At 37.7% G+C, this 23,979-nt stretch overlaps 1 protein-coding gene and 1 pseudogene across 5 annotated transcripts in view; both read left to right on the forward strand.

The window, feature by feature from the left end:
- The window catches only part of IDE (insulin degrading enzyme), an 88,457-nt gene that overhangs the window by 19,187 nt on the left and 45,291 nt on the right, over positions 1 to 23,979 (forward strand). For 2 of the 5 annotated variants that reach the window (XM_090277963.1, XM_090277964.1), the window contains exons 2-5: positions 4,573 to 4,644; positions 9,681 to 9,865; positions 10,861 to 11,068; positions 14,151 to 14,320. In XM_090277963.1, the coding sequence (XP_090134089.1) occupies positions 4,573 to 4,644; positions 9,681 to 9,865; positions 10,861 to 11,068; positions 14,151 to 14,320 (635 nt within the window). Of the gene's footprint in view, positions 1 to 4,572; positions 4,645 to 6,083; positions 6,141 to 9,680; positions 9,866 to 10,860; positions 11,069 to 14,150; positions 14,321 to 23,979 lie in introns of those variants that run through there. The other 3 variants (XM_090277966.1, XM_090277967.1, XM_090277968.1) reach the window with 2 other exon arrangements.
- On the forward strand, positions 20,226 to 20,654 carry LOC150009976 (large ribosomal subunit protein eL38-like; annotated as a pseudogene).

The following is a 23,979-nucleotide window of genomic DNA, read 5'->3' on the forward strand; positions in this document are numbered from 1 at the left end:
AATACTCAGTCATGAAAAGCAAGCAGAGACCTACAGCCAAGATTGCTCTATCCAGCAAAGCTATTATTTAGAATTGAAGGGCAGAAAAGAACTTCCCAGATAAGAAAAAAACTAAAGGAGTTCATCATCACCAAACCATTATTATATGAAATGTTAAAGGGACTTATTTAAGAAAAAGAAGTAAATCAAACCAGATCAATAAAATGGCATAAATACATATCTATTGAATCTAAAAACTAAGCAAATAAGAAGAACAAAGACAGAATCATGGATGTGAAGAGCATTTTGGTGGTTGCCTGATGGGAGGGGGGTGTGGGAAATGGATAAAGAGGCGAGGAGATTAAGAAGTACAAATAGGTAGTTACAGAACAGCCATGGGGATATGAGGTCCAGTATAGGAAATGGAGTAGCTAAAGAACTTATACGCATGACCCATGGACATGAACAGTGGTGGGGGGATTGCCTGAGGGAGTGGCAGGTGCTGGATGGAGGGGGACAAAAGATAAAATATTGGGACAACTGTAATAGCATAATCAATAATATATAATAAAAAAAATTGTTGGGAGAATTTAAAGTTTAATCATTTTGGTTTTATTTGGATTATGGTTATTGTCACTTTTAATTGGTTGCTGGGAATATCAAGTTTTATTTTTAAATATTAACTGAAATCTAAAGTAAGTAATTGCTAAGAGCTAGTTTTCAAATCTTAACATGGTAAGTCAAGATGATTAAAATCTTTAACATACTTTATTAGTGACTTAGTTATGTTGACTCATGCTGTACTTAATGATCTTCCTATTTCTTGTGGCCAGGATGATATCAATACATTAATTGTTTCAGGACACACCTGAGAAGGTTTAGATAATTATCACATTAGTTGGGCTATTATTTCTTAGTGAGCCTTCCCTGTTTAGCACATGTTTGATATGGATAGCTATTCTTCAGTATCCAAGTGGTACTATTTCCAGGATGACTTTTGGTGGATGATATTTATAGACTTGAGCAATTAATGTATCTTCCTCATCCTTCTATTTTACTGTGTTTTATGATGTTTTAAAAAATTTTTAATTGCCATATATATCGTAAGTGTTCAGCTTGATGAATTTTCACAAACTGAACACAGCTCTGGAGCCAGCATATGACCAGTGTCCCAGAAGCCTCCCTCATGCTTCTTTCTAATGACTTACCCCTACCCTCAGAGGTAACCATTATCCTGACATAATGACATAGCTTGATTTTACTTGTCCATGCACTTTATATATACATGGGAAGATACAGTATTCTTTTGCATCTAGCTTCTTTCATTCATCCTTATTAGTGAGTTTCATCCTTATTGTTATGCTTTGTTCTAGATTATTTATTTTCTTCGTTGTCTATTATTCCATTGTATAACTGTGTCTTAGGTTATCTTTTCACTGTTGATGGACATTTGATCATTTCTACTTTTAGCTATTATGAATAGTATTGCTGTGAACATATAAATGCATCTATTCAGGGTGAATTGTTAGGTCGTATTGTCAGTTTTACATATACTTCAGTGTATACTGCCATTTTTTGATAATGGTTGTGCTAATTTGCATTCCCACCAGCAGTGTCTAAGAGTTTGGGTTGCCCTGTAACCTCTATCACCTGGTATTTTCCAACTTTTCCATTTTAGTCATTCTGGTAGGTATGTAGTGTGGTATCTCAGAAAATCTGTGGCAAAAATAGGCTGTGAATTTGGAGCTTCTTGGGGCTTTAATTTGTCACAGCACGCTCTTCTGCTTACCTAAGCCTCTCTTGCTTCTCTTCCCTGAGTAGTCCTTCCTTTTGCTTGGACCAAGCAATATCTTCAGGCCACACCCAGAATTGGCCAGTACTCCCAGAGAAGAAAACAGGTGATGATCACCAGCTCACCTAGGGGCTCGCCTCTCTCTAGAATTCTAGTTCCTGCAATCCTCATTGCTTTTACAACTCTCCAGCATCTTTTAAAATGTGATTTTTGTGCCCTGTCCAATGTGGTCAGTTGGCTGAAGCGTCGTCCCGTAAACCTAAAGGTCGCCAGTTTGATTCCCAGTCCGGGCACTTGCCTAGATTGAGGGTTTGTTCAGTCCCTGTTTGGGACACGTAGGGGAGGCAAGTAATCGATATTTCTCTCCCTCTCTCTAAAAGTCAGTAAGCATGTCCTTGGATAAGGATTTTAAAAAATGTAGCATTGTGTAATTTGTTGTGGCTTTTTCTAGTTGTTGAACCTGAATCAGGTTGCCGTAACCTGTTATGTTCTACTCAGAAATGTAAGTTGTCATTAGATTCTTGGGATTTTTATGTACACAGTCATGTCACCTGTGCACAATGTTAGTCCCCCCCCCCCCCATCTCATCTATACGTGTTTTCTTTTTCTTGCATTATTGTAGTGGTCAGAATTACCAGTACAGTGTTGCTCGAAGAGATGATAGTGGTATACTGTTTGAGGAGATGAAGGAATATTCCTTTTATTTTTAGTTTGCTGACTTTTAAAAATTAAATGTGAATGATTGTTAAATTTAGTTAAGTACTTTTTCTGCATCTACCAAGATGATTACATGACTTCTTTTTTTTCTGTCCCTGTGGCTTATGGATGCATCTAAAAAATAAATTACCCATAGTAATTATTTTCATAGTCTATACACTCTTCTCTTTAAACCTGCTATTCATTTAGTCCTGCCACACATTTTCCTTTTTATTTTTTATTGGCAAAGTATAGTGAGATAATACGGTTCTCAGCCCAGGACTCCATTGCCAGATTAGAAGCATTCTGCCAGGCTCCGTCTGCTATTTGTCTGTTTTATATGGGATGGAAGAAGAGGAAAACAGAAAACTTTTCTCCTTGTGTTTATTTTGACCCATTTAAATTTTTATTTCCTCATTTTTGTTTTTGGGGATTACTAGGGATGAGAATGGGGTCAGGGAAGAGCTGTAGGGGAGGTAATTGGGAGCTGAGGAAGAAAGCCTTTCTGATTTCCTTAAGCATGGCTTTTCCCTCCTCCCCTTCCCCTGCCTCCTCTTTCCTTATAAGTCCTCACTCTGCCACAGATCGGGCTTGTGAATGCCCTTGGGCAAATCACTTCATCACCGAGCTTTTGTTTCATCATCCGGGGTCAAGGAAAATGACCTTCAGAGCTGCTGTGACTTGTCACTTAGGGAGAGTGGAAAGATTAAACAACCAGGTTATAAAGCACATGACACTTGAAAAATGGAGTGATTGTTAGGATTAGTTTTGTACAGAGGCATCTACTTCACATTTTCTTTCTTTTTTTAATTGGTAAATTTTTATTCATTTTTTAATTGAATCTTTAGTGAATTTTTTTCCATTACCATTTAGTCCTTGTATACACCCCTCCCAGCAATCACCACACTGTTGTCCGTGTCCATGAGTCCTTTTTGCTCAGTCCCTCCACCCCTTCCTCCCCCTCCCCACTAGCTGTCATCCTGCTCTCCGTCTATGAGTCTGCCCCTCATATTTTCTAACAGCCTGAAGTCTACTTGCAGAGGGAGAATACTTGTAAAACACCCTTGGTTCCCAAACTACAACTATAAGAAACCTTCTATAATTAACTGTGCTTAAACCTTCATAAATTCTGTAAAATGTTGTGTGTTAAGTGAAGCTATTCAGAACAGGTCTGCCAAAATGTGCTACTTTGGCATGCGGATTATTTTAATCTAAAGACAGTTGAGACCCTGTGGGAGAAACTTTTGCTTCTCCCTTAAAGAATTTAAATTTGGGGCCTTGCTCATAATAAGAGTTATAATAAAAAATGACTTTATGACCTGTTTATAGGGCAAACTTGTAATTATTGAATATCTACTCTTATTCTGCAAATGACCTTCTTCTGTTCTGAGGCCCCAAGGCATTGTACCTTATCCTTAGCTCAGAATGTCGTCATACCATTTTTACCTTTCTCTCTCTCAGCCTCTTATGCATGTTGGGGTTGCTCTCACATGTATGTGGGATTCCCATGCATACATACATAAGTAATTAAATTTAGTTATTTTCTCTTGTTAATCTGTCTCATGTCAGTTCAATTATTGGTCCACCCTAAAGAACCTGGAAGGGTTAAGTATCTTCCTCCCCTTTGTAAGGTTGTCACTTTTGAAATAAACAGCCCTTGATATATTTACATCAAGACTAGAACAAAATTTGCAAAAGCACGTATCTCTGAAATGATACTGCTGTAGGATTCCTTTAAATTGCAACCTTCCTTATTCATTAAAGTGTTTATTTATTTTTCATTGTAAACTCCTTTCCAGAGGGCGCAGAGTTAGAATGGCTGACATTTTGCCTGGAACAAAGGCAAAGCATCTCATCAGGGAAAAAAAGGGTTTTATTGACTGGATTTCAGTTTATACCCACCTCTGGGATCTAGCTGGTATACAGGGTGAGGTGTACACTGTAACTGAAGAGCCGTGGGTAGATGGTTCCCTGAGACATTATTTTTTTAGCTCAAGTGACGTAAATAGTATTTGGGAATGTGTAGTCTTATAGTGGGGCATCCTTGGGCTCATGCCATGACTAACTTCACATTTTCTTACTTACCTTTGCTTTCTATGGGGAAGAAATGTTTATGGTGTGCTTCTGACTTCAGACATTTTCTCCTTGGACACTTCCTCATTCAGGAGTGCCATAGGGTAAGCTCAGCTTCCGCCTGTGGTTTGGGAGTGGGTGGATGGATTCCACAGAAGGGAGGTTTTGAAACGTAACTGACTATTAGCATGATCATTTACCTGTTTGGGTTTATAGGTCATTTATTTAGAATTAGAAATGGATCAGGTCTAACTTTTTGCCAGGGATTATGTGTGTCGGTAGGGAACAAAAGGCAAAGTGAAGTTGCTCAATCTATTCAGTACACAGTGAAGCACTTAAAGATATGAGAAAAAAGACTGTAAAAGGTCATCTGAATAATAGATTATTTGCAGAAAAAAATTCTTCTCGGTATGAGAATTTGGAAATGACCTACTTGGGAATTTGTTTCTGCAAACCTACAGTTTAGGCCTTTACATGTCAAGATAGAAGTCTAGAATCTCTCAGTGGAAGTTCTGATTGTAGTTCTGTTAACACCAAGCCCTTGTATTTCCACTTGATGCCTTGTGTTTTTTCCTCACTGCCAGTCCTTTGCTCAGGTATTCTCTTCCTTTTATTTGGCATGCTTTTACTCACTTACTCTCTTTCCTGTCTCCCCTAGAAAGTTAGGTGCCCCCCTCTCATTACCCCTACAGTGCCCTGGGGACAACTGTGTCACTATAGTTAAAAGATGACTTGTTTCCCTATCTGTCACTAGATGGTTCCTTCAGAGCAAGGGCTGTGGCATACTCATCTTTGTAGCCAGCATGCATGGTGTAGTGTCTGGATCTTAATAGGACTCCTTACATGTTTGTTTGGATATGGTGGTGCTGGGGTGGAACACAGTTTAGAACTGACATCTAATTGTAGCTTTTTGCTGTATGATCTTGGACAGGTGATTTAAGGTCCCTAAGCTTTAGTTTCCTTATAAGTAGAATAGGGGACTAGCCCACCAGGGGATCTTGTAAAAATGCAGATTCTGGCTAAGTAGGTCTCTGGTGGTTTCTGATATTTTACATTTTGACAAGCTCCCAAAGAAGGGTCAGAGTTGCTAGTCCATGAGCTGCAAAGAACTAGATAATATCTAATGGCTCTTCCACCTTTTACCTTCTGCGTTTTTAGTCATTGTTTTAAATTCTAAACAAAATTACAAAATGATGCTGTAATTACTAAATATCTCTCCAGTTTTATCAGAATGATGAACACTGACAATGCTGTGTCTCAGGATGAAGTTTGCAATGTATAATTATGTCCCTGAATTGAAAGTAATTTTATTGCTTCTAAGATTTTGACTTTGACAGGTTAAAAATATCAAATAAATGTCTGGTAAAGCACTTGAGTTACTAGCTTGTCATCTAAAAGCCAGAATACTTGCTTGCTTGCTCTTTGTTTGCTGCATAGTGGAGAACATTTGCAATAAATAAAATTACTTTTGAAGGCTTTATGCTAATGAGATGAGATGGATAGACATGTGATCTCATGAGTATAAATACAGAGACAGGCAAGCTGTTGATGAATTCATCATCAGAGGCGTTGCAGATCATTTCCTTCAGTTCCCCAGAAGGTGAGGATCCAATTGTTGTAGGTTCTGTTGATAGATAGATATGCTGTAGATAAAGCCAGCCTGTGCCTATTGAATATGGATTGCTGGGAAGGATCTTGTTTGAAAATGTGCTATTACTGCTTTTGGCTTTTGCTTCCTCAAGTAGTCATGATACTTGATTTGGGAGCATTGCCAGCTTGGAAATTTATAGTTGTCCTTGATCTTGTATACAAATGTTTAGAAGTAGTTGAACTAATTTTTATTTTAAGATTTTTTTAAAATTTACTTTTAGAGAGAGGGGAAGAGAGAGAGAAAGAGAAGGAGAGAAAGACCAATGTGCAAGAAATACATTGATTGGTTGCCTCTCGCATGCCCCCCGCTGGGGACCTGGCCCCCAGCCCAGGCCTGTGCCCTGACTGGGAATCAAACCAGCAACATTTCAGTTCACAGGCTGGCGCTCAGTCCACTGAGCCACACCAGCCAGAGCTGGACTAATTTTTATGTTTGATTTATAGAATAAATCTATTTCTCTATTCTTAGCTACACTAAGGCTATTAGTCAAGCATAGCTTCAATGCCCAACTGAGTTATATAATGCATCTGATCATATTTTTTTCCTTTATGAAAATGAAAATCTGGACAAGAGGAATTGAACCCTGAAAAAAAGTACAGGATGTAGCCTGTAGCTAAGGGTGGTTATCTTAATTAGAATGAAATTTTCACCTCCCACAGAATAAGCCCATTTGTCCTACCAAATGAGCTATATTTCATCTCCTCCCTACAGTTGTGGATTAGAGCTCCACCATCAGCATCAGCAGCATCATTATTACATTTTAATCACTTGTAACTTTTGGTTCCCCTAAATCAAACTAGCTGGGCAAGCATAGTAGAAGGCTTTGGGTGTAAACAACGACAGTGTAACCAAAATAGCCTTTAAATTTTGCTCCCATTTAGTGGAATTCATCACTAGAATTCCAACCCCCTCCCTTCCTCTAGCAGACCCTTGCAGGGAGACGCTTAGGCATCTCTGTGGTGCACACTGGGCTTTCTTTCTTTAAAAAAATTTTTTTAAGTATATTTTATTGATTATATTGTTACAATAGTTCCATTTTTTTCCCCTTTGCTCCCCTCCACCCAGCACCACCCCCAACAGCAATCCCTTCCCAAGTCCATGCCCATGGGTCGTACATACAAACTCTCCCGCTTCACCCTTTCATATATTCTTCTTCTTCTTCTTTTTTAAATAGATAAATGATTAATTAATTATTTTAACAATAAAAAATAACTATCCCTCCCTCTCAGACTTAAGACCCTTTACAATCTTATAAAGGACAATGGGCGAAGGTCTCGAGCTCCTCTAGCTGCTTCAAGATGGACATGGTGGTCGTCCTACCTACCCTTGGGTCCAGAAATCCCTAATAAGAGTAGGGGTGTGGAGGGGAGGGTGGCCTTCCCACATGGGGAAGGATCATGCAGACTCCAGGTCAGTTGGCTGTCCCCGGACAACGGCGTGCTTGCTTTAACAGGCTGGCATCCTTGTTGTATTCTGGGGGTAAAAAATTTTTTAAAAATTATTTCAAAGGGAGAATGAAAGGAAGAGAGAGACAGACAGAGAGACATTGATTTGTTTTTTCACTTATTTATGCATTCATTGGTTGATTCTTATATGTGCTCTGACGGGGATTGAACCCCTAACCTTGGCATATGGGGATGATGCTCTAACCAGCTGAGCTACCTGCCTTTTAATGCTGTTGTTCTGGCTGTGGGGTCTTATTGGAGGCTGCCTCATGGCTTATTTAATCTTAATGCTGCTACTAGGTTAGAGCTCATTAAAAATAATTATATTGAACCCAAATTAAGATTTTGGAAACCAGCTATTTACTGCATTTGCTGTAGTCCAAACAAATTATCCTTGGGGAAATACCCTAACCTATCTTTGGAGGCTTAGATAGACCATTTTCTGTTTTTTTAACTACAAAACACCATTTTAAAAGACTTTGTACTCAGATATTTCTGTCTGCCTTTGACATTTATCTTAAAGTGATTTATGGCCTATGAAGTAGAAAGGAATTGTTTATAATGCCTTTTCACTTCCAAACTGCTTTTGAATTTTCTGACAGCTTATATCCCAAAAATGTTAGTGTTATATTTTATATTTTGTTTTTCAAGAAATTTTTACTATAAATAGGACAAGACTATCAGCAATGTCTGTAAAGTGCTATCTGGTTTTTACAAACGAGTATTATACATCTAGTATGACCTATACTACTGATCTTTAATATTCCAAATATTCTCTTCCAAAGAAGATATCAGGGACAATCTTAATAGGAGCAAACAAACCACTGTGATTTACCAATTCTGACTCAGAAGAATAGTTATAGATTATTTGAGAGAGGAAGCTTTTTTGATAAAAGCAGATTGGATTTTTCAGTCCATTAATCTCCAGAGATTTTACCACAAAAAAAAAAAATACAATAAAATAAAAGCTTTTATCCAATATAATGTATGTCTATTTATGTCCTCTCTGATTTGCTTTTAAATCTGGATGTCTGTCAGTCTTTAGCACAGGCTTGTCTTTCCTCTATAGTTTTAGATATGTTTTTGGCTTTACTTGATCAGTATATTGATCTACTAATAATAGCAGGCTTCTTTTTTGTTTCTTAAGCAGTGCCCAACATAGACAAAAATAGCATCCACTCTCAGTCTCAGAAACATACATGCCCCAGACTCTGGAAATCCCTTCACTACACTAACCATCCTGCGTAGTACTAGTCCTGAGGACTCTGTGCTGGCAGTCCCTTCCCATCACTGTAACTCTGGCCTTCCTAGAGAAGAAAGGAGAGAGAGGACTAGGAGAGGAAGGGAAGGAAGTCCTTTGTAAGACAATTTAACATCTTTGTTAAGATCACTCGACTTGTCTTGCTCTGGCATTCACCTTTGCACCGGACTACAAAAATTACTTGGGGTCCTTCCAACCTTGTTTGTTTTTGTTTCCTACTTTTGTTGCCATGACTCATAGGACAGCCCATGTCTCTTATTTTGTATTAGGACCTCACAGGACTTTTCCTCATTGGAGGTTGTTCACTCTGTTTTGAGCATGTGCATACCAGACTGATGAGTTCTAGATCTGCCCTATCTTTGAATATCATCAGGTTGAGCAATGGTTTTGATGATCTAATAATAATTCTTGCACCTCTTACCTCACTTAACTCTAGCAGATGCCTCTGAAATAAGTGGGAAAGCAGTTACTGGCAATTGAAAACTTTATTCTAGGTCAGCACATTGACCAACTCATGGCCCAGCCCATTCTGTCTCAAATCGCCATCCGTGTGCTGTCCTATATATGGCTCTGTTACCATCTCTCTGAAAGAACAGTGGGCAAGAGGAGGGAGTGGAATGATTATACCCTGTAGATAGGCTGTAAAAAGTTTCCTCCAGATATATTTTTTAATCTGGTCGTTCACTATATGGGTTTGCTTGATGTTACTTTGTTCTTAAAAAAGATTAAAGAAAGAAAAAGAAAAGCAGCCACAATCTAACACTTACCTTTTTTTCTTTTAAGTTTCCAAAAAAAGACCTACAGCAAAATGAATAATCCAGCTATCAAGAGACTAGAAAACCACATTATCAAATCTCCAGAAGACAAGCGAGAATACCGTGGGCTAGAGCTGGCCAATGGCATCAAAGTTCTTCTCATCAGCGATCCCACCACAGATAAGTCATCAGCAGCGCTTGATGTACACATAGGTACAGTTTAAAATTGTGAATTAAGCTTTGTGCAGTTTAACTGACTTAATGCTGACATTTATTAGAACTTTCCATATTTGTGCAAATAAAGGCCTACCTAACAGTTACCAGTTTTATGTACCTTACTTTGTACAGTAGTCCTATATATATATATTTGTACAAGTGTTGGTAATCTACAGTTGTCTAAATCAAATAATCTTATATTTATCAAGAGTATCTTGTTAGGTTCCTGGCAAGGACATTCATTCCCATCCTTTACTGAAACAGCTGTAATGGTATCACTTCTGTAAACTTTTGGTACACTAGGAAATTTTATATTTCCTACATTTTTGTGTGCACATTTCTTTCATATTTAATGCTGCTTTACTCAGGTTGCTCTTTATTTATATGTACATTTCATGAGGCATGTTTTTTTCTCTCTGAAAAGCTTATATTTAACTTCATGCCATTTTAAAATTGAGAAAATAAAGTAATAATCACCATATGTTGAACAAATAATTATTGCTGTGCACAATGCAGTATGCTTTGCAATATCATCTAATTTTTATTCACACAACTCTTAAGTTATGTATATATAGAAAAGGGACTGAGGCAAGACAGATGAAAGTATCTGTCTCAAGGTTTCACAGCTAGCGGAGCTGCTAACCCCCAAACTGGTTCCCTTAGCACTATGCTATATTGTCTCCTGCAAAATTTAAAAAAAAGAAAAAAGGGGAATTCAACTTCTTCCCTTCAATGTGTTGTATGAGGAAACTAATGTCCAGCAAGGTTAAAATCAGCCCATGGTCACCAACTAATTAATGTCAAAAGATGGGGTTAGAACCAAACAATATCATTTTAGAGCAGCCTATGCTTAACTTTCTCTAAATGTATGGTTGGAGATGTCATGCTAACAGAAGTTTGAAGTCGTTTGTAACTTTGTAACTTGCCTGTACTTGATATCTTTCAACATTAAAAAATTGCTTTATTATATATATGTTTTCCTACTTTTTCAGGTTCATTGTCAGATCCTCCAAATATTGCTGGCCTAAGTCATTTTTGTGAACATATGCTATTTTTGGGAACAAAGAAGTATCCTAAAGAAAATGAATACAGCCAGTTTCTCAGTGAGCATGCAGGAAGTTCAAATGCTTTTACTAGTGGAGAGCATACCAATTACTATTTTGATGTTTCCCATGAACACCTAGAAGGTGCCCTAGACAGGTAACACTGAATACTCTTATGAATTATCCAACTTTGTGCACTTATCACATTAATACTAATAGCAGTAACAATTATTATTTTTACAGAGATGTCTTCACAGCTTTATAGCTTAACAAAAGGTATTATAATCAGTATTTTTCCCCCTGGGTTTTGTAACAAAGAAAAATAATAGTAAGTGATCTCAAATGTTTACTTTGTTGTAGAGAAAAAATAATGGTGTGACTTTAAACCAGCTTTCATGCCTATAGAATGTTTTATTGACTTATAAAATTCTCACCAGTGCTTCCCATTCTAACTGGTATTACATAAAAAGCAAGTGATGAAGAATAAACTGTAATAATGGCATGGATCTCTTTTTCAAACATATTCCTTTTCCAGAATGCTAGAATGTAAATACTCCTATTCTCAAGAATACTTAGTAGATACAGATTGTTTTGACCTGCAATTTCAATCCCGGGAACATTTTGTGGAAGTATTTTCTATAGCAAACTCCCTTTGGCCAACTTAATTTCTTGGTTAATTTCCTATATAGCTAACAATTTAAAAGTTTTTGTTATATCAGTAATTTGATTTATTATTCAAAGTATAATTTTTTTCTTTGTGAATTTCTGTGTTAGCAAGGTGTTATCTGAATCTCTTTAGTGGGTCTGTAATCAGTTTGACTTTGCAGTGTTAGTTATTGTCAACTTTATTTGCTTATATTAATAATAGTCTTTCTTTTTTTTTTAAGAAACCTCATAGTTTGAATTTTTTCCTTAGCACAAAGAATATTAATAGGGTAAAGACAGGGGTTCAGGATACATGGCTGGGTCAGAGTAGCCTGTTTCTTACTTACTCTAGCTTATGTTTCAATCTTTAGGCAGCAACTTTGCAGTATAGTCATCTTTTATATGTATTCCCAGAAGACTAACATTAATGAGTTCCCTGGGATCATACACTGAATTTAATTTCCTGCTTTACAAATGGTACTGCAGATGTTCATATAATAGATCTCTGTATGATGGAGGATGTATATTACTTGGCTCAGAGTGAAAAAACCACTAGTATAAGAGCATCTTTTTAAAAAATTGCTTATACAGTACTGTGTCGTAATCGTGACCCTTTATGTGGGCCTATTCAGCTACGATCTGTGGCTATTAGGCACTTTACCCAGCCTGGATATATTGAGGTGGATAAAAGAGGTTCCATGTCCAGAAATAGCTCTGTTTCAATATATCTTTGGTTATAGACTACAGATAGATGGATTTCTCTTTGGATTGGTATGTGTAAAGTACTTAGCATAGTATTATATTCACTATGTACTTAAAATAAATATCAAATAATGACAGCCTCCTTGACAGCTGGACTCTGTGAGATGCAGTTGCTCAGACATTACAGACTCGGGAGTCTCTTAGGTCCACTGTGTAGTAGTTTCGTTCAGACAGACCCTCCACTCTTGGCTTCATCTGAATTCAGGATCTTGTTTGTATAAGATGGGAGCTAAAGTTCCTTAAGAATTATTATTATGAAATCATGATTTAAAATGCAACCTGATCTAGGAGAGTTAATTTATTTACTAAAAGTATTGTACTTAAACTTTAGTACTACTTTTAAAGAATGACCTCAAGAAAAGCATATTGGTTACTTATGTTAGAGCTACATGCCATGTTATTTGCTGAATCACTGCTTATTAAAATTTTAGAACACTCAATGTTTCATAGGAGCCCATAGTTATGTTAGTCAGACTACTACACCATAGGTTTTTCACTCCATTTTTTTTTTTTTTGACAATGAGAGTAGGTTTGTTTGTTTTTCTCCAAAAGAAGAAAAATTCAAATAGAGTCTTTTAAAAGTGAGTCACTTTGTTTGTCCTAGAATGTCTGAGTCTTAGTGAAATTGCACCTAAAACTGTAAATTTATGGTTTATTTGCCTAAGAACTGTCACCTGCCTTTTCCTTTTTTGGAGAATTAGCCATATGTAACAAGGACTTTCATAGATGTGCCAAATTGCAAATCTTAACTAGATTGCTGCTGTCTCCATAAGTCTGCCTTGATTTTGGTGTTGTGATCTTGTGATTTATAAGAAATATATATTTGGGCTTCTTTTCTAGTCCTGACTTGTAGTTCCTAAAGCCCTTGTAACTTTGCGAGTGATGAGAGTCATAAGGATGTCATTTGTTATGTTTTTGAGGACTTTGGGGAAGCCTCTAGGTAACTTGAGAGTGGAAGCGTGTGATTAGAGAGTGGGAACTTACCGTCCCACCCCTAGACCTCTAAGGAAGGGAATAGGGCTGGAGGTTAAGTTCAGTCACCAATGGTCAGTGATTTAATCAAGCATGCCACTGTAATGAAGGTTCCCCAAAACCTCAGAAGGCTGGGATTTGGAGAGCTCCTAGGTTTGACCACATGCGGATTTGGTGAGACAGGTGTGCTCAGAGGGTGTGGAAGCTCCTCTGTGCTCGTGCCTTGCCCTATGCATCTTTTTTATCTGGCTGCCCCCGAATTATATTCTTTTATAATAAACCAGTAATGCAGTAAGTAAAATGTTCCTCAGCCCTGTGAGCTGCTCTGCTAAATTAATTGAACCTGAGGAGGAAGTTGCGGAATCTTCCAATCTCTTGTTCAGAGGGTTGGTCAGAAGCCTAGGTGACAACTGGACTTGTGATTTGTGTCTGAAGGGGGCAGTCTTACAGAACTGAGCATCTGCTTTTTACGTAGATAGTGTCATAGTTGAGCTGAATTGTGGAATACCCAGTTGGTGCCGGAGAACTGTTTGGTGGTGTGGGAAAAACACACGGGAATTGGTTTCTGAAACAGAGGGGTTAATCTTTTTATGCTCTCACTAATTACATCACATCTCCAGTTTAGACTGACTTCTGAATTTACATTTGTCCAGTATTATAGTTTTCTTCTGTTACTTAGAATGTATTTTATATATATTTTTTCTTAGTAGCAATGGCAGTTTTTTCTGGTTCTGTAGATTTTATATTTCCTATGTATTACGTTTCAACAGATTTTATATTTCCTATGTATTATGTTTCAAACATTTTAAAAAGCCACTTTTTAAAAATAACAGCTTTTGAATTATGTTTCACACCCTTAGGTTTGCACAGTTTTTTCTGTGCCCCTTGTTTGATGAGAGTTGCAAAGACAGAGAGGTGAATGCAGTTGATTCAGAACACGAGAAGAATGTGATGAATGATGCTTGGAGGCTCTTTCAGCTGGAAAAAGCTACGGGGAATCCCAAACACCCCTTCAGCAAATTTGGGACAGGTTTGTCAACAGCAGCCTTCATGCATTAGTTCTCTTTCACCTCATTTAAACGCATGGCCTCTTTGCTTAGTGTATTTTACAGTTCAGAAGATTTCAGAACTCATTTTTACCTACATGGTTTTTTATAAACTCAAAGTCTGGCTCTGAGAAGTGGTTGTCATCGTTACTTCCTTTTATTTCTTAACCCATGTCCCTACCCTCACGGCATCTGCCTGTCACCAGTGTGTGCCCCTATATTTGTGACTCATGACCTCAGATGCAGCTGCAGCTCAAGTATATGGGCTTCATGGAGGAAGAGATAGGCTATTGAGAACAGTGCCCGAATATAACGTGAGTTTGTTGGGCGGCAAGGTACAGGATTGAATTCAGATATTAGAAACAATAATAATGAAGTTCCAAAAGAAGAATGTCGAACAGGAGTCAGGTCCTTGGCATTGGACTTTGTAACTAATACTCAGGATGTTATTCTCAAAATTGTAGTAACAGTGACCTAAGGAATAATTTGCTCGTAGAGGGTAACTCTGGTCACCCCATTCAAATAGAAGTCTAAATGTTCGAGGAGCAGCATGACTAGAGTTGTGAATAGATATTAACCAGAATTTCAAAAGGAGAACATAATGGATCTTTTTATTCTGAAGTTTACTTTCTAATGGGGATTAAAAAATAATACTTTTCCTCCCACCTTCTAAGTTCTTATAGATGGACTAATAATCAGATTAACAGAGACAGATAAACAGAAGAAAGTCAAATTTTAATGCATGCACTCAGGGAAGTCACATAAGCATGAAAATTTCAAAAACAATGATGCAACATTGGGTATATATGACAATTTGGACAAAGGAGAACAGTGAGGGGAGTGGGGTCTTAGTTTTGGAAGCGAGAATGGGCAATTTACAGGTAGTTGAGGAAGAGGGGAATGCATGTGGCAGGAAAACTCTTCCTAGGCAGCTCAGAAGCAATGGGACATCGGGTACCTAGCTAACAAGCCCCCGCCTGAACTTCTCCTACTTACCCTACTTAATTCAAATTCCCTCTTGGAGTAGGCCTTTCCATCTAAATCTCATAGGCAAGAGGGGGAAGAGTCAAAGGTTCTTTCTGAGTCTTGTTTCTTAATCAAAAGCTTAATATCCCAAAAGGCAGCTTCTGGGTAGCAAAACTTTGGTCCCCTTCACTTCTAAATAGAGGTTCTATCTTTAATGCTCACTTGAAGGCTTGTTGAATCCTCCCACTCCCATTGATTTCACCTCTAACCATCTACATACATAGAATCCTGCTATGGGGATGGCTCTGGGGGAGATATAAAGCTACAGAAGACATGCAAGGCCTCCCCTCTCAAAGTGCTACAGTCTGGAAGGAGATTAGAAGCAGGGATGACAGGGTGTAGAAAAAGATTAATGTGGAGAGTCTTGATTTTATAATTGTACCCTTTTTTCAAATTCAGATTTTGTTTTATTTTTTCTAAAATTGTTAAAATATTTAACCAGTACTAAAGTCTCCCTCTTCCTCATCTATTCCTGCCAATCCCACTTAACAGATGTAGTTGTTGTAAACAGGTTGCTATGATTTTAGAAATACTGCTTTGAGATTATGCAATTACATATAACTGATAGATTGTTTAGTGCACTTTCAAATTTATGCTTACAGGCAAACCTTGGTTCTTGAATGTCTCCCATCTTTAATAATTGGGTTCTTGACCAAGTTGTTCATGGAAAAAAATGTCTCAGCTGTCAAACAAAACTTAGGTTCTCGACCTGACAACCCTTTCATGCTGATACTATATTTGTAATGGGATAAAAATGATAGGGGTTTTGAACAAATTGCTTTTTGAACAGCCTTCTGGAACAAATTAAGTTTGAGAGCTGAGGTTCCTCTGTATTATGTAAGTTAACTTGGGGGACTTTTAAAAAAAGACCGTAAAGAAAGCTTTTTTTTCAGTTTGGATATCATGCTATTATATATATGCAGTAGCAGCCAGGGAATTAGCATATCTTTACAGAATTAGAAGAAGTTTTAAAAATGGCAGTTAGAAGCAGTGATACTGTATTCTTAAGATTTATACACTTGGCACTCAATATCAGTATCATTGCTAAGATGAATTCTGTGGTCCCTAAAATGTCTGTGTAGTGCTGATTTGTTTGAAAAGTGGCTTTACTAGAGAATGTCACCATACATAGGATAGCTGGAAGGGAATGTGAGATAAAACAATTTTTTTCAGAATTATTATATCCAACTGATTGGTGTCCCTTTGGTAGGTTAGATACTTAGCCCACAATGCTGCTATTGTGCAGAACATGTTGGAGCTCCTCTTTGGGAGTTGCCCTCTTTTAAAAAGGCTCACTGGTGATAAATCATAATCAGCATAATCAGGAAGCAGCCACAGATCCTCCAGAGATAAATCTAGTGACTAAGGTGAGTAATATTACTTCTAGTTACAAGCAAAGAAAAATCTTAAAATGTCCTAAAGGACAGTTTCAGTAGTGATTGGCCAAGAGAAACATTGAATGGCCATTTGCATATAGGTAGGTTTTGAGAACTTGCTTTGCTTTCTTTATCATTAATGGAACATAAATAGTCTCTAGCAAGGAGTGTATGAAACCTTGCCCTTAGTTCCAGTGTGGCGCCAAGATGTTTTATGGACCCTGACACAGACTGGTCACTGTGGCCCCTGTACTGGTATGCGTAATCTGTTCCTGTCAAATGCCTAATGGCTATTGACGATTTATGAGTTTTAGCCTTGTATCTCTTGTATGCATCCTCCTCAATAAAAGGCACAAGGGATGAAGGTTTAGGGGCTGGTCTGCACTAGAGAGGCAGTCACCTTCTTTCTCCTAGACATAACAAAGTGTCCTGGGTAAAAAGTTTCTTCCGCCATGGTCACGAAGCCTCTGCTGGACAGAGCAACTTCCAACTGAGCCTAGGATGTGTGTGGCACCTCCGCCATAAAAGCTGCTGCCTCTTTTCTTTTTTTTGAAGATAGCACTATGTTTTTTTTTTTACAATTGTATGTATGTATGTATGTATGTATGTATGTATTTTACCCTGGCTGGTTTGGCTCCGTGGATTGAGCGTCGGCCTGCGAGCTGGGTGTCGCTGGTTCGATCTTCCAGTCAGGGCACATCAGAGAAGGAAAACTCTGACTCCAAAAAACCTCCGCTGCCTTGCGGCATACCTCTTCAGGGGAAAGGCTAAGGGAGTAAACCCCGACAGAAAATCTGGAGCCGGAGTCCCTAAGGCGGTTTGACGTTGTAGTCAACACCGGCAACTCCTGCAGCGCACCTGAAGCCAAGCTGTATTGACTCCGTCTTTCCCTTGGATCCTTCAGCTGCGAAGAGAGGGGGGGTCTGCTGCATGGGCAACAGCAGACCCTCCATATCACCCTGCCCAGGCTCTGTAGCTTCAGCTTCACTGGAGAGGACACTCCAGCGTCATCGCAAGATGTCGATTCAACACGGGAGGAGACAGATACCGTGTCACTCCCGAGTCGGACTGCACAGCCATTCTCGGCGGTGCAGATAGACTCTTAAGAAGCTACACCATCGTGTCTCGAGACGGACGGCTGCCGATGAGGTTTTGTTGGCATATTGGTTTTTATAACCACTAACAAGGCCAGGCAGTTAGTCAGCAAAGGATGAAGTAATATAAACAGCTAAGAGATGAATAATCCAGTCTCAATATAGTAGGATAGAAGATGTGATTTAAGTAGTGGAAATGCCAAGTTACCTTCTGATTTTAGAAATATAAACTAATATTGAACTTTTGGGAGTAGAGGAGCTGTCATTTTTAAAGTCATATACATTTGAGAATATGATGAAAGCTCTAGCTTTAGAATTATACATACAGAAAATTTTGTAAAAGTGATCCTTGAAGAATAATCTTTGTCAGAAATTCATGCTTAATTTATTTCTATTTCTTTTGAGTGACTTCAGATGTTTCCGAGAATGTGGACCATTTTGCCCATCAAGGGATTATGGTTTACTATTTTAATATTAATAATATTTAAATATAAAATATTTCAAAAGGATGTTTAAATAATATTTACATAATAATATCAGGAAAAGCTGGGTATTTTTAAACGAACAAAATCCAAATATTGTGTTTATTTTTAAGAAAATCTTATAATGTTTGTTCTTCACAGTGGTTTATCATGCTCAAAAATAGTTTAGATTAGAGGCTTTAAAACTTTTTTAAACAATCCACAGTAAGAAGGATGTTTTACTTAGCAGCTCAGAACATGTACATGTGTGTTTGTATAAGCAGCTAAAACAAAAGTTTTACTGAACAATATCTATCTCACATCTTGGGATGTAGTGTGGTACCTCTGTTATGTTGTTTCTTTTTAAAACATTCTGGTCTGCCAATACATTAAACTTATTTTGTTACTATTAAATGGATCCCAATCCACAGTTTACACACAGCCAAAGTCTTAGGCAGTCATTTCAGTAAACTGAGAAAAAACACTTGATAAAACTCAGTGTTCATTCATGAACAACAAGAAAACAAAAAACAAAAAACTCTTGCTCTGATAAAAACCTATGTCAAACATCATGATTAATGAAGTTTCAAAAGGATTTCCATTGAAAGTCAAAACAAGAATACCCTCTAAACCACTTTTTTTATTCAGCTGTACTGTAGGTACTAATTATTGCAGTAAGTTAAGGGGGAAATGTAATATGTAAAAAGTGGAAAGGAAGCAAAAGAAGACCGCTTATTTCCTTATGATGTACTTGTCTGCATAAAAATATTCAAGAAAATCTAGATCAGCCATTAAACACAAGATAACTTACCAGCATTGCCAAAAGAAGAGAAACACACTGAAATTGTGTTCTTCATAAATTCCAAAATACTCAACAAAATACTAGCAAACCAAATTCAACAGTACATTAAAAGAATCATACACCACGAGCAAGTGAGGTGTGTATCAGGGATGCAGGGATGGTTCAACATCCACAAAATGATGTGATTCATCACAACATCAAAACCAAGAATGAAAATCAGATGATTTTCCCAATAGATGCAGAACAAACATTTGATAAAATTCCATGTCTATTTATGATTAAAAAAATCAACAAAATGGGTACAGAAGGAACTTAACCTCAACTTCATAAAGGCAATATTTGACAAGCCCACAGCTAACCTTATACTTAAGATCTGGAATAAGATAAGGATATCCATTCTCACCATTGTTATTCAACATGGTACTGGAAGTACCTAGCCACAGCACTCAGACAGAAAAGAAATAAAAAGCATCCAAACAGGAACAGAAGAAGTAAAATTGTCACTATTTGCATATTATATACTATATATGGGAAACACTAAAGAATCCACCAAAAAATTATAGAATTCAGTAAAGTAGCAGGATACAAAATAAATATACAGAAATCTATCATGTTTCTGTGCACTCATAATGATCAGAAGGAGAAATGAAGAAAATAGTCTCATTTATAATTATATCAAAAAGAATGAAGTACCTAGGAATAAACTTAAGCAATGAAGTGAAAGACCTGTGCTCTGAAAACTACAACACTGAAGAAAGAAATTGAAGAAGACACAAATAAATGGAAGGATATACATTGCTTCTGGATTGGGAAGGATTATTGTTGTTAAAATGACCATACTACACAGATTCACAGATTTGGTGCAGTTCCTATCCAAATACTAATGTCATTCTTCTCAGAGCTAGAACAAATAATCCTAAAATTTATATAGAATCACAAAAGGCCTTACCTAGCCAAAGCAATCTTGAGAAGGAAGAACAAAGTTGAAGTGTCAAACTTCTGATCTCAAACTATGCTACAAAGTTATAATATTCAAAGCAATGTGGTACTGGCACAAAAAAAAGACATATACATCAATGGAACAGAATAGAATCTGGAAATAAACCATCCCTTGCATAGTCAACGAATTTATGACAGGAGGTAAAAATACACATTGGAGTAAAACACTCTCTTCAACAAGTGGCGTTGGTACAGATACATGCAAAAAAAAAAGCAACTGGACCACTCGTATAGGTTATAGAAAAGTAAACTCAAAATGGGTTAAATGTAAATGCCTCTTGGGTGGTACATGGGGAACAGGGGGGATAATCTGAGGTGCCATCCGCACGCCCTCTGTGCTTCATAGCCATACCTCACAAAATTGAGGAAATCAAGGACTTCCTGCTCATAGCCAGGCAAAAGAATGCCAAATCTGTCAAGATCAAGAAAAATAAGGACAATGCGAAGTCTGAAGTATGATGCAGCAGATACCTTTATACCTTGGTCATCACAGAAAAGAGAAGGCTGAGAATCTGAAGCATTCCCTGCCGCCAAGTTTGGCAGTGAAGGAGCTGAAATGAACCAGACATGCTGATTTGCATTAAAATGTTAAAAAAAAAATTTTTAAATGGGTTAAAGACTTAAATGTAAGGCTTGGGACCATAAAACTCCTAGAAGAAAACAAAGGAAGTAACTATTTGACATTTGTCTGAGTGGTATCTTTTGGATACATCTCTCAGCAAGAGATAAAAAGCAAAACTAAACAAATGGGACTTCATCAAACTAAACCTTCAACAAAACAAAGAGCAACCTACTGAGTGGGAGACTATATTCACAAATGATATACGCAGTAAGGGGTTGATATCCAAAATACATATGAAACTCATACAACATGACAAAAAAAAAAAAAAATCCAGTTGAAAAATGGGCAGAAGACATGAAAAGACATTTCTCCAAAGATACAGCTGGCCAACAGACAGTAAAAGATGCTCAACTTCAGTAATCATCAGAGAAATGCAAATTAAAACCACAATGAGATACCACCTCACACCAGTCAGAATGGCTATCATCAATACATCAATCAATAACAAGTGCTGATGAGGATGTGGAGAAAAGGGAATCCTTGTGCACTGTCGGTGGGACTGCAAACTGGGGCAGCCCCTCTGGAAAACAGTATGGAAATTCCTCAAAAAAATAAAATAGATATACCATACAACCCTGGCAATTCACTTTTGGGTATTTAGAGAAACAAGAACACTAATTTGAAAAAATACATGCACCCCTATGTTCATTGCAGCATTATTTACAATAGCCAAGATATGGAAGCAACCTAGTTCATTGAGAGATGAATGGATAAAGATGTGATATGTATATATGTTCCATATATAATAATTTCAAGTAACTAACTATAGATACATTAACCTAAACCTTCAGGATCCTGGGTTTTTAGAGAACATGTAAGATTTTCATGATTATAACTATCGAGTTGATCTTTTCCTGAGAACTTCGTAAGATATACAGTTGGAGCGAGTTAACAGGTTCTCAAACAGATTTTTAAAACTTCAAACTTAGTCCTTCCCACAGAATGTAAGAAATAGATGGCTGACTTCAGGAAAATAAATTCTATTTCCTTGAAAATCAGCATTTATATACTTTTGTACATAAGTTTATAAACTTTTTTTTATAATGTTTTTTATTGATTATATTGTTACAACAGTTCCAATTTTCTCCCCCCTGTTCCCATCCACCCAGCACCCCCCTCCCCCAGCAATCCCCCCCAAGTCCATACCCCTGGTTCATAAAAATTAACTATCCCCCCCATCTCAAATATTAGGACCCTTTGTAATCTTGTAAAGGACAATGGGCGAAGGTCTCAAGCTCCTCTAGCTGCTTCAAGCTGGACATGGTCGTCGTCCTACCTACCCTTGGGTCCAGAAAACCCTAATAAGAGTGGGGGTGTGGAGGGGAGGGTGGCCTTCCCACATGAGGAAGGATTGTGCAGACTCCAGGTCAGTTGGCTGTCTCCGGTCAACGGCGTGCTTGGTTTAACAGGCTGGTGTCCTTGTTGTGTTTCAGTCATTCCTCCCCGAGTTTGTTCCTCCTGGATTGTCTCCTTAACAGGAGCGAGCTGAGAACACTGCTCCTACTCCGCGGCCATCTTGGTCCCTTGAGTCAGTTTATAAACTTTTTAAAAAATAGAATTTAAATGGTTCCCATGAAAGTATCAAATAGCATTTACTGAACTTCACAATTTACATAACCCCGTTCATATCCAATATCACTTTTCATAAGTCACAATCAAAGTTCAGGTGCTATACTGAGCCTTAACGTTGATTATGCATTTAATCCTCACAGCCATCCTGTGACGATGGTTCTCTTATTCTTATTTATAAGTAAGGAAAAGGGTTTGTAAAGATTAAGAAACATGCCTGTGTCCCATAGCTAGGAAACCAGGCATGTGTCCATATTACCCCTATTTTGCAGATAAAATAAATGAGCCCTTGGAGATATTTGAAGACTTTTCCAAGGTTGCTTAATTAGTACGTAATGGAGCCAGGACAAGAAGCCCTGAATTTCCCACCCACCAAGCCAGGGCTCTCTCCCAGCATGCTCAGAGTAACAGTCTCAGACGGTCAGCAACCCAGCTCTCCTCGGTTCCTCTGCGGGAGCTCACTGTAGTGATGACAGGGCCAGAATGGTAGGCTTCAGGATTTTGGTAGCAGCATTTTAATTTGATATAAATGACCTAGCTGAATTAGCACTAAATTAGGACAGTATGTATCTAGAGACTGAACTGGTATTTGTTATCCCGGCCATATTCACTAGGTAGAGCAAAGCCATCTGGACCCCTTACTGAGCCTTCTTCCCTTCTTTACTGCCACGGTTTCTGTGACATACTAGGGAGCCAGGAGCCCCTCCTACAATTCAAATAGCAGTAGTAGCTGCTGTTTATTGTGTTTATTTTGTTATACATCGAGTATTATGTTAAATACTTGTACATTTTTACAGATTTATTATTTGTCCTAAAAGAGATCGGTACCAACACATTGGCCAGTTTATTCTCTACACACTACTTAAAGAAACATAAACATTACAAGTACAGTTTGAGCACCTGGTATATACTTTTCCAATTGCATATTCCTCCCTGCTCCTGACAGATTACCACTATCTTATGTTTGGCGATTATCATTCCCATGTTTTTTTATAAAGACATTGCTAGTCGTGTATTTACCTCAAAGCAATATGTTGCATTATTTTTTAAACTTTGTAAAAATGGTATTTTATTGTGAGTAATCTATGCCACTTATGTTTTTCCTTTCAATGTTATATTTTTAAGAGTTATATCCATATTGGTGAATGTGCCTTTGATAAGTTTTTTATTTTTATTTTTGCTGTTATTTGAATAATTAATTGAACTATGTACCACTCTTTGTCATTTTCCTGTTAATGGAACAGTGCTGCTGTGAGCGTTCCTTGTACACAGAGGTCCCTAGGGTACTAGGAGTGGAATTACTGTATAGTAGGACATGTACATCTTCAGATTTAACAGATTGTCTAATTGTTTCCTATAGAGGTTGATTCAGTTTGCACTCCCTCATGCAGTGTCTGAGTTCTCATTTCTCCATGTCCCTAAATAGCACTTGCTATCATCAGACTTTCCATTCTACTTATTGGCTGTTAAATATGCCTTATGTCTTTTTACATGTATTTTTTCCTAATTTGGTGCAAGCCTACCAATGTCAGGATAAGAAACTGAGCTTAAGAAAAGTTAAATAACTTGTTCAAGGTCATACAAGCAGAAGGAGGTTTACCCTGGATTAGATGATAGCTCTGCCCACACCAAAGCCTATGCCTGTTCCTCTGCACCTCCCTACCTGGGTGGGGATCATGGTGCTGACGTAACAG

Source organism: Furipterus horrens, unplaced genomic scaffold (genome assembly GCF_987537825.1).
Source record: "Furipterus horrens unplaced genomic scaffold, mFurHor1.1.pri manual_scaffold_5, whole genome shotgun sequence".
Classification (NCBI taxonomy): domain Eukaryota; kingdom Metazoa; phylum Chordata; class Mammalia; order Chiroptera; family Furipteridae; genus Furipterus; species Furipterus horrens.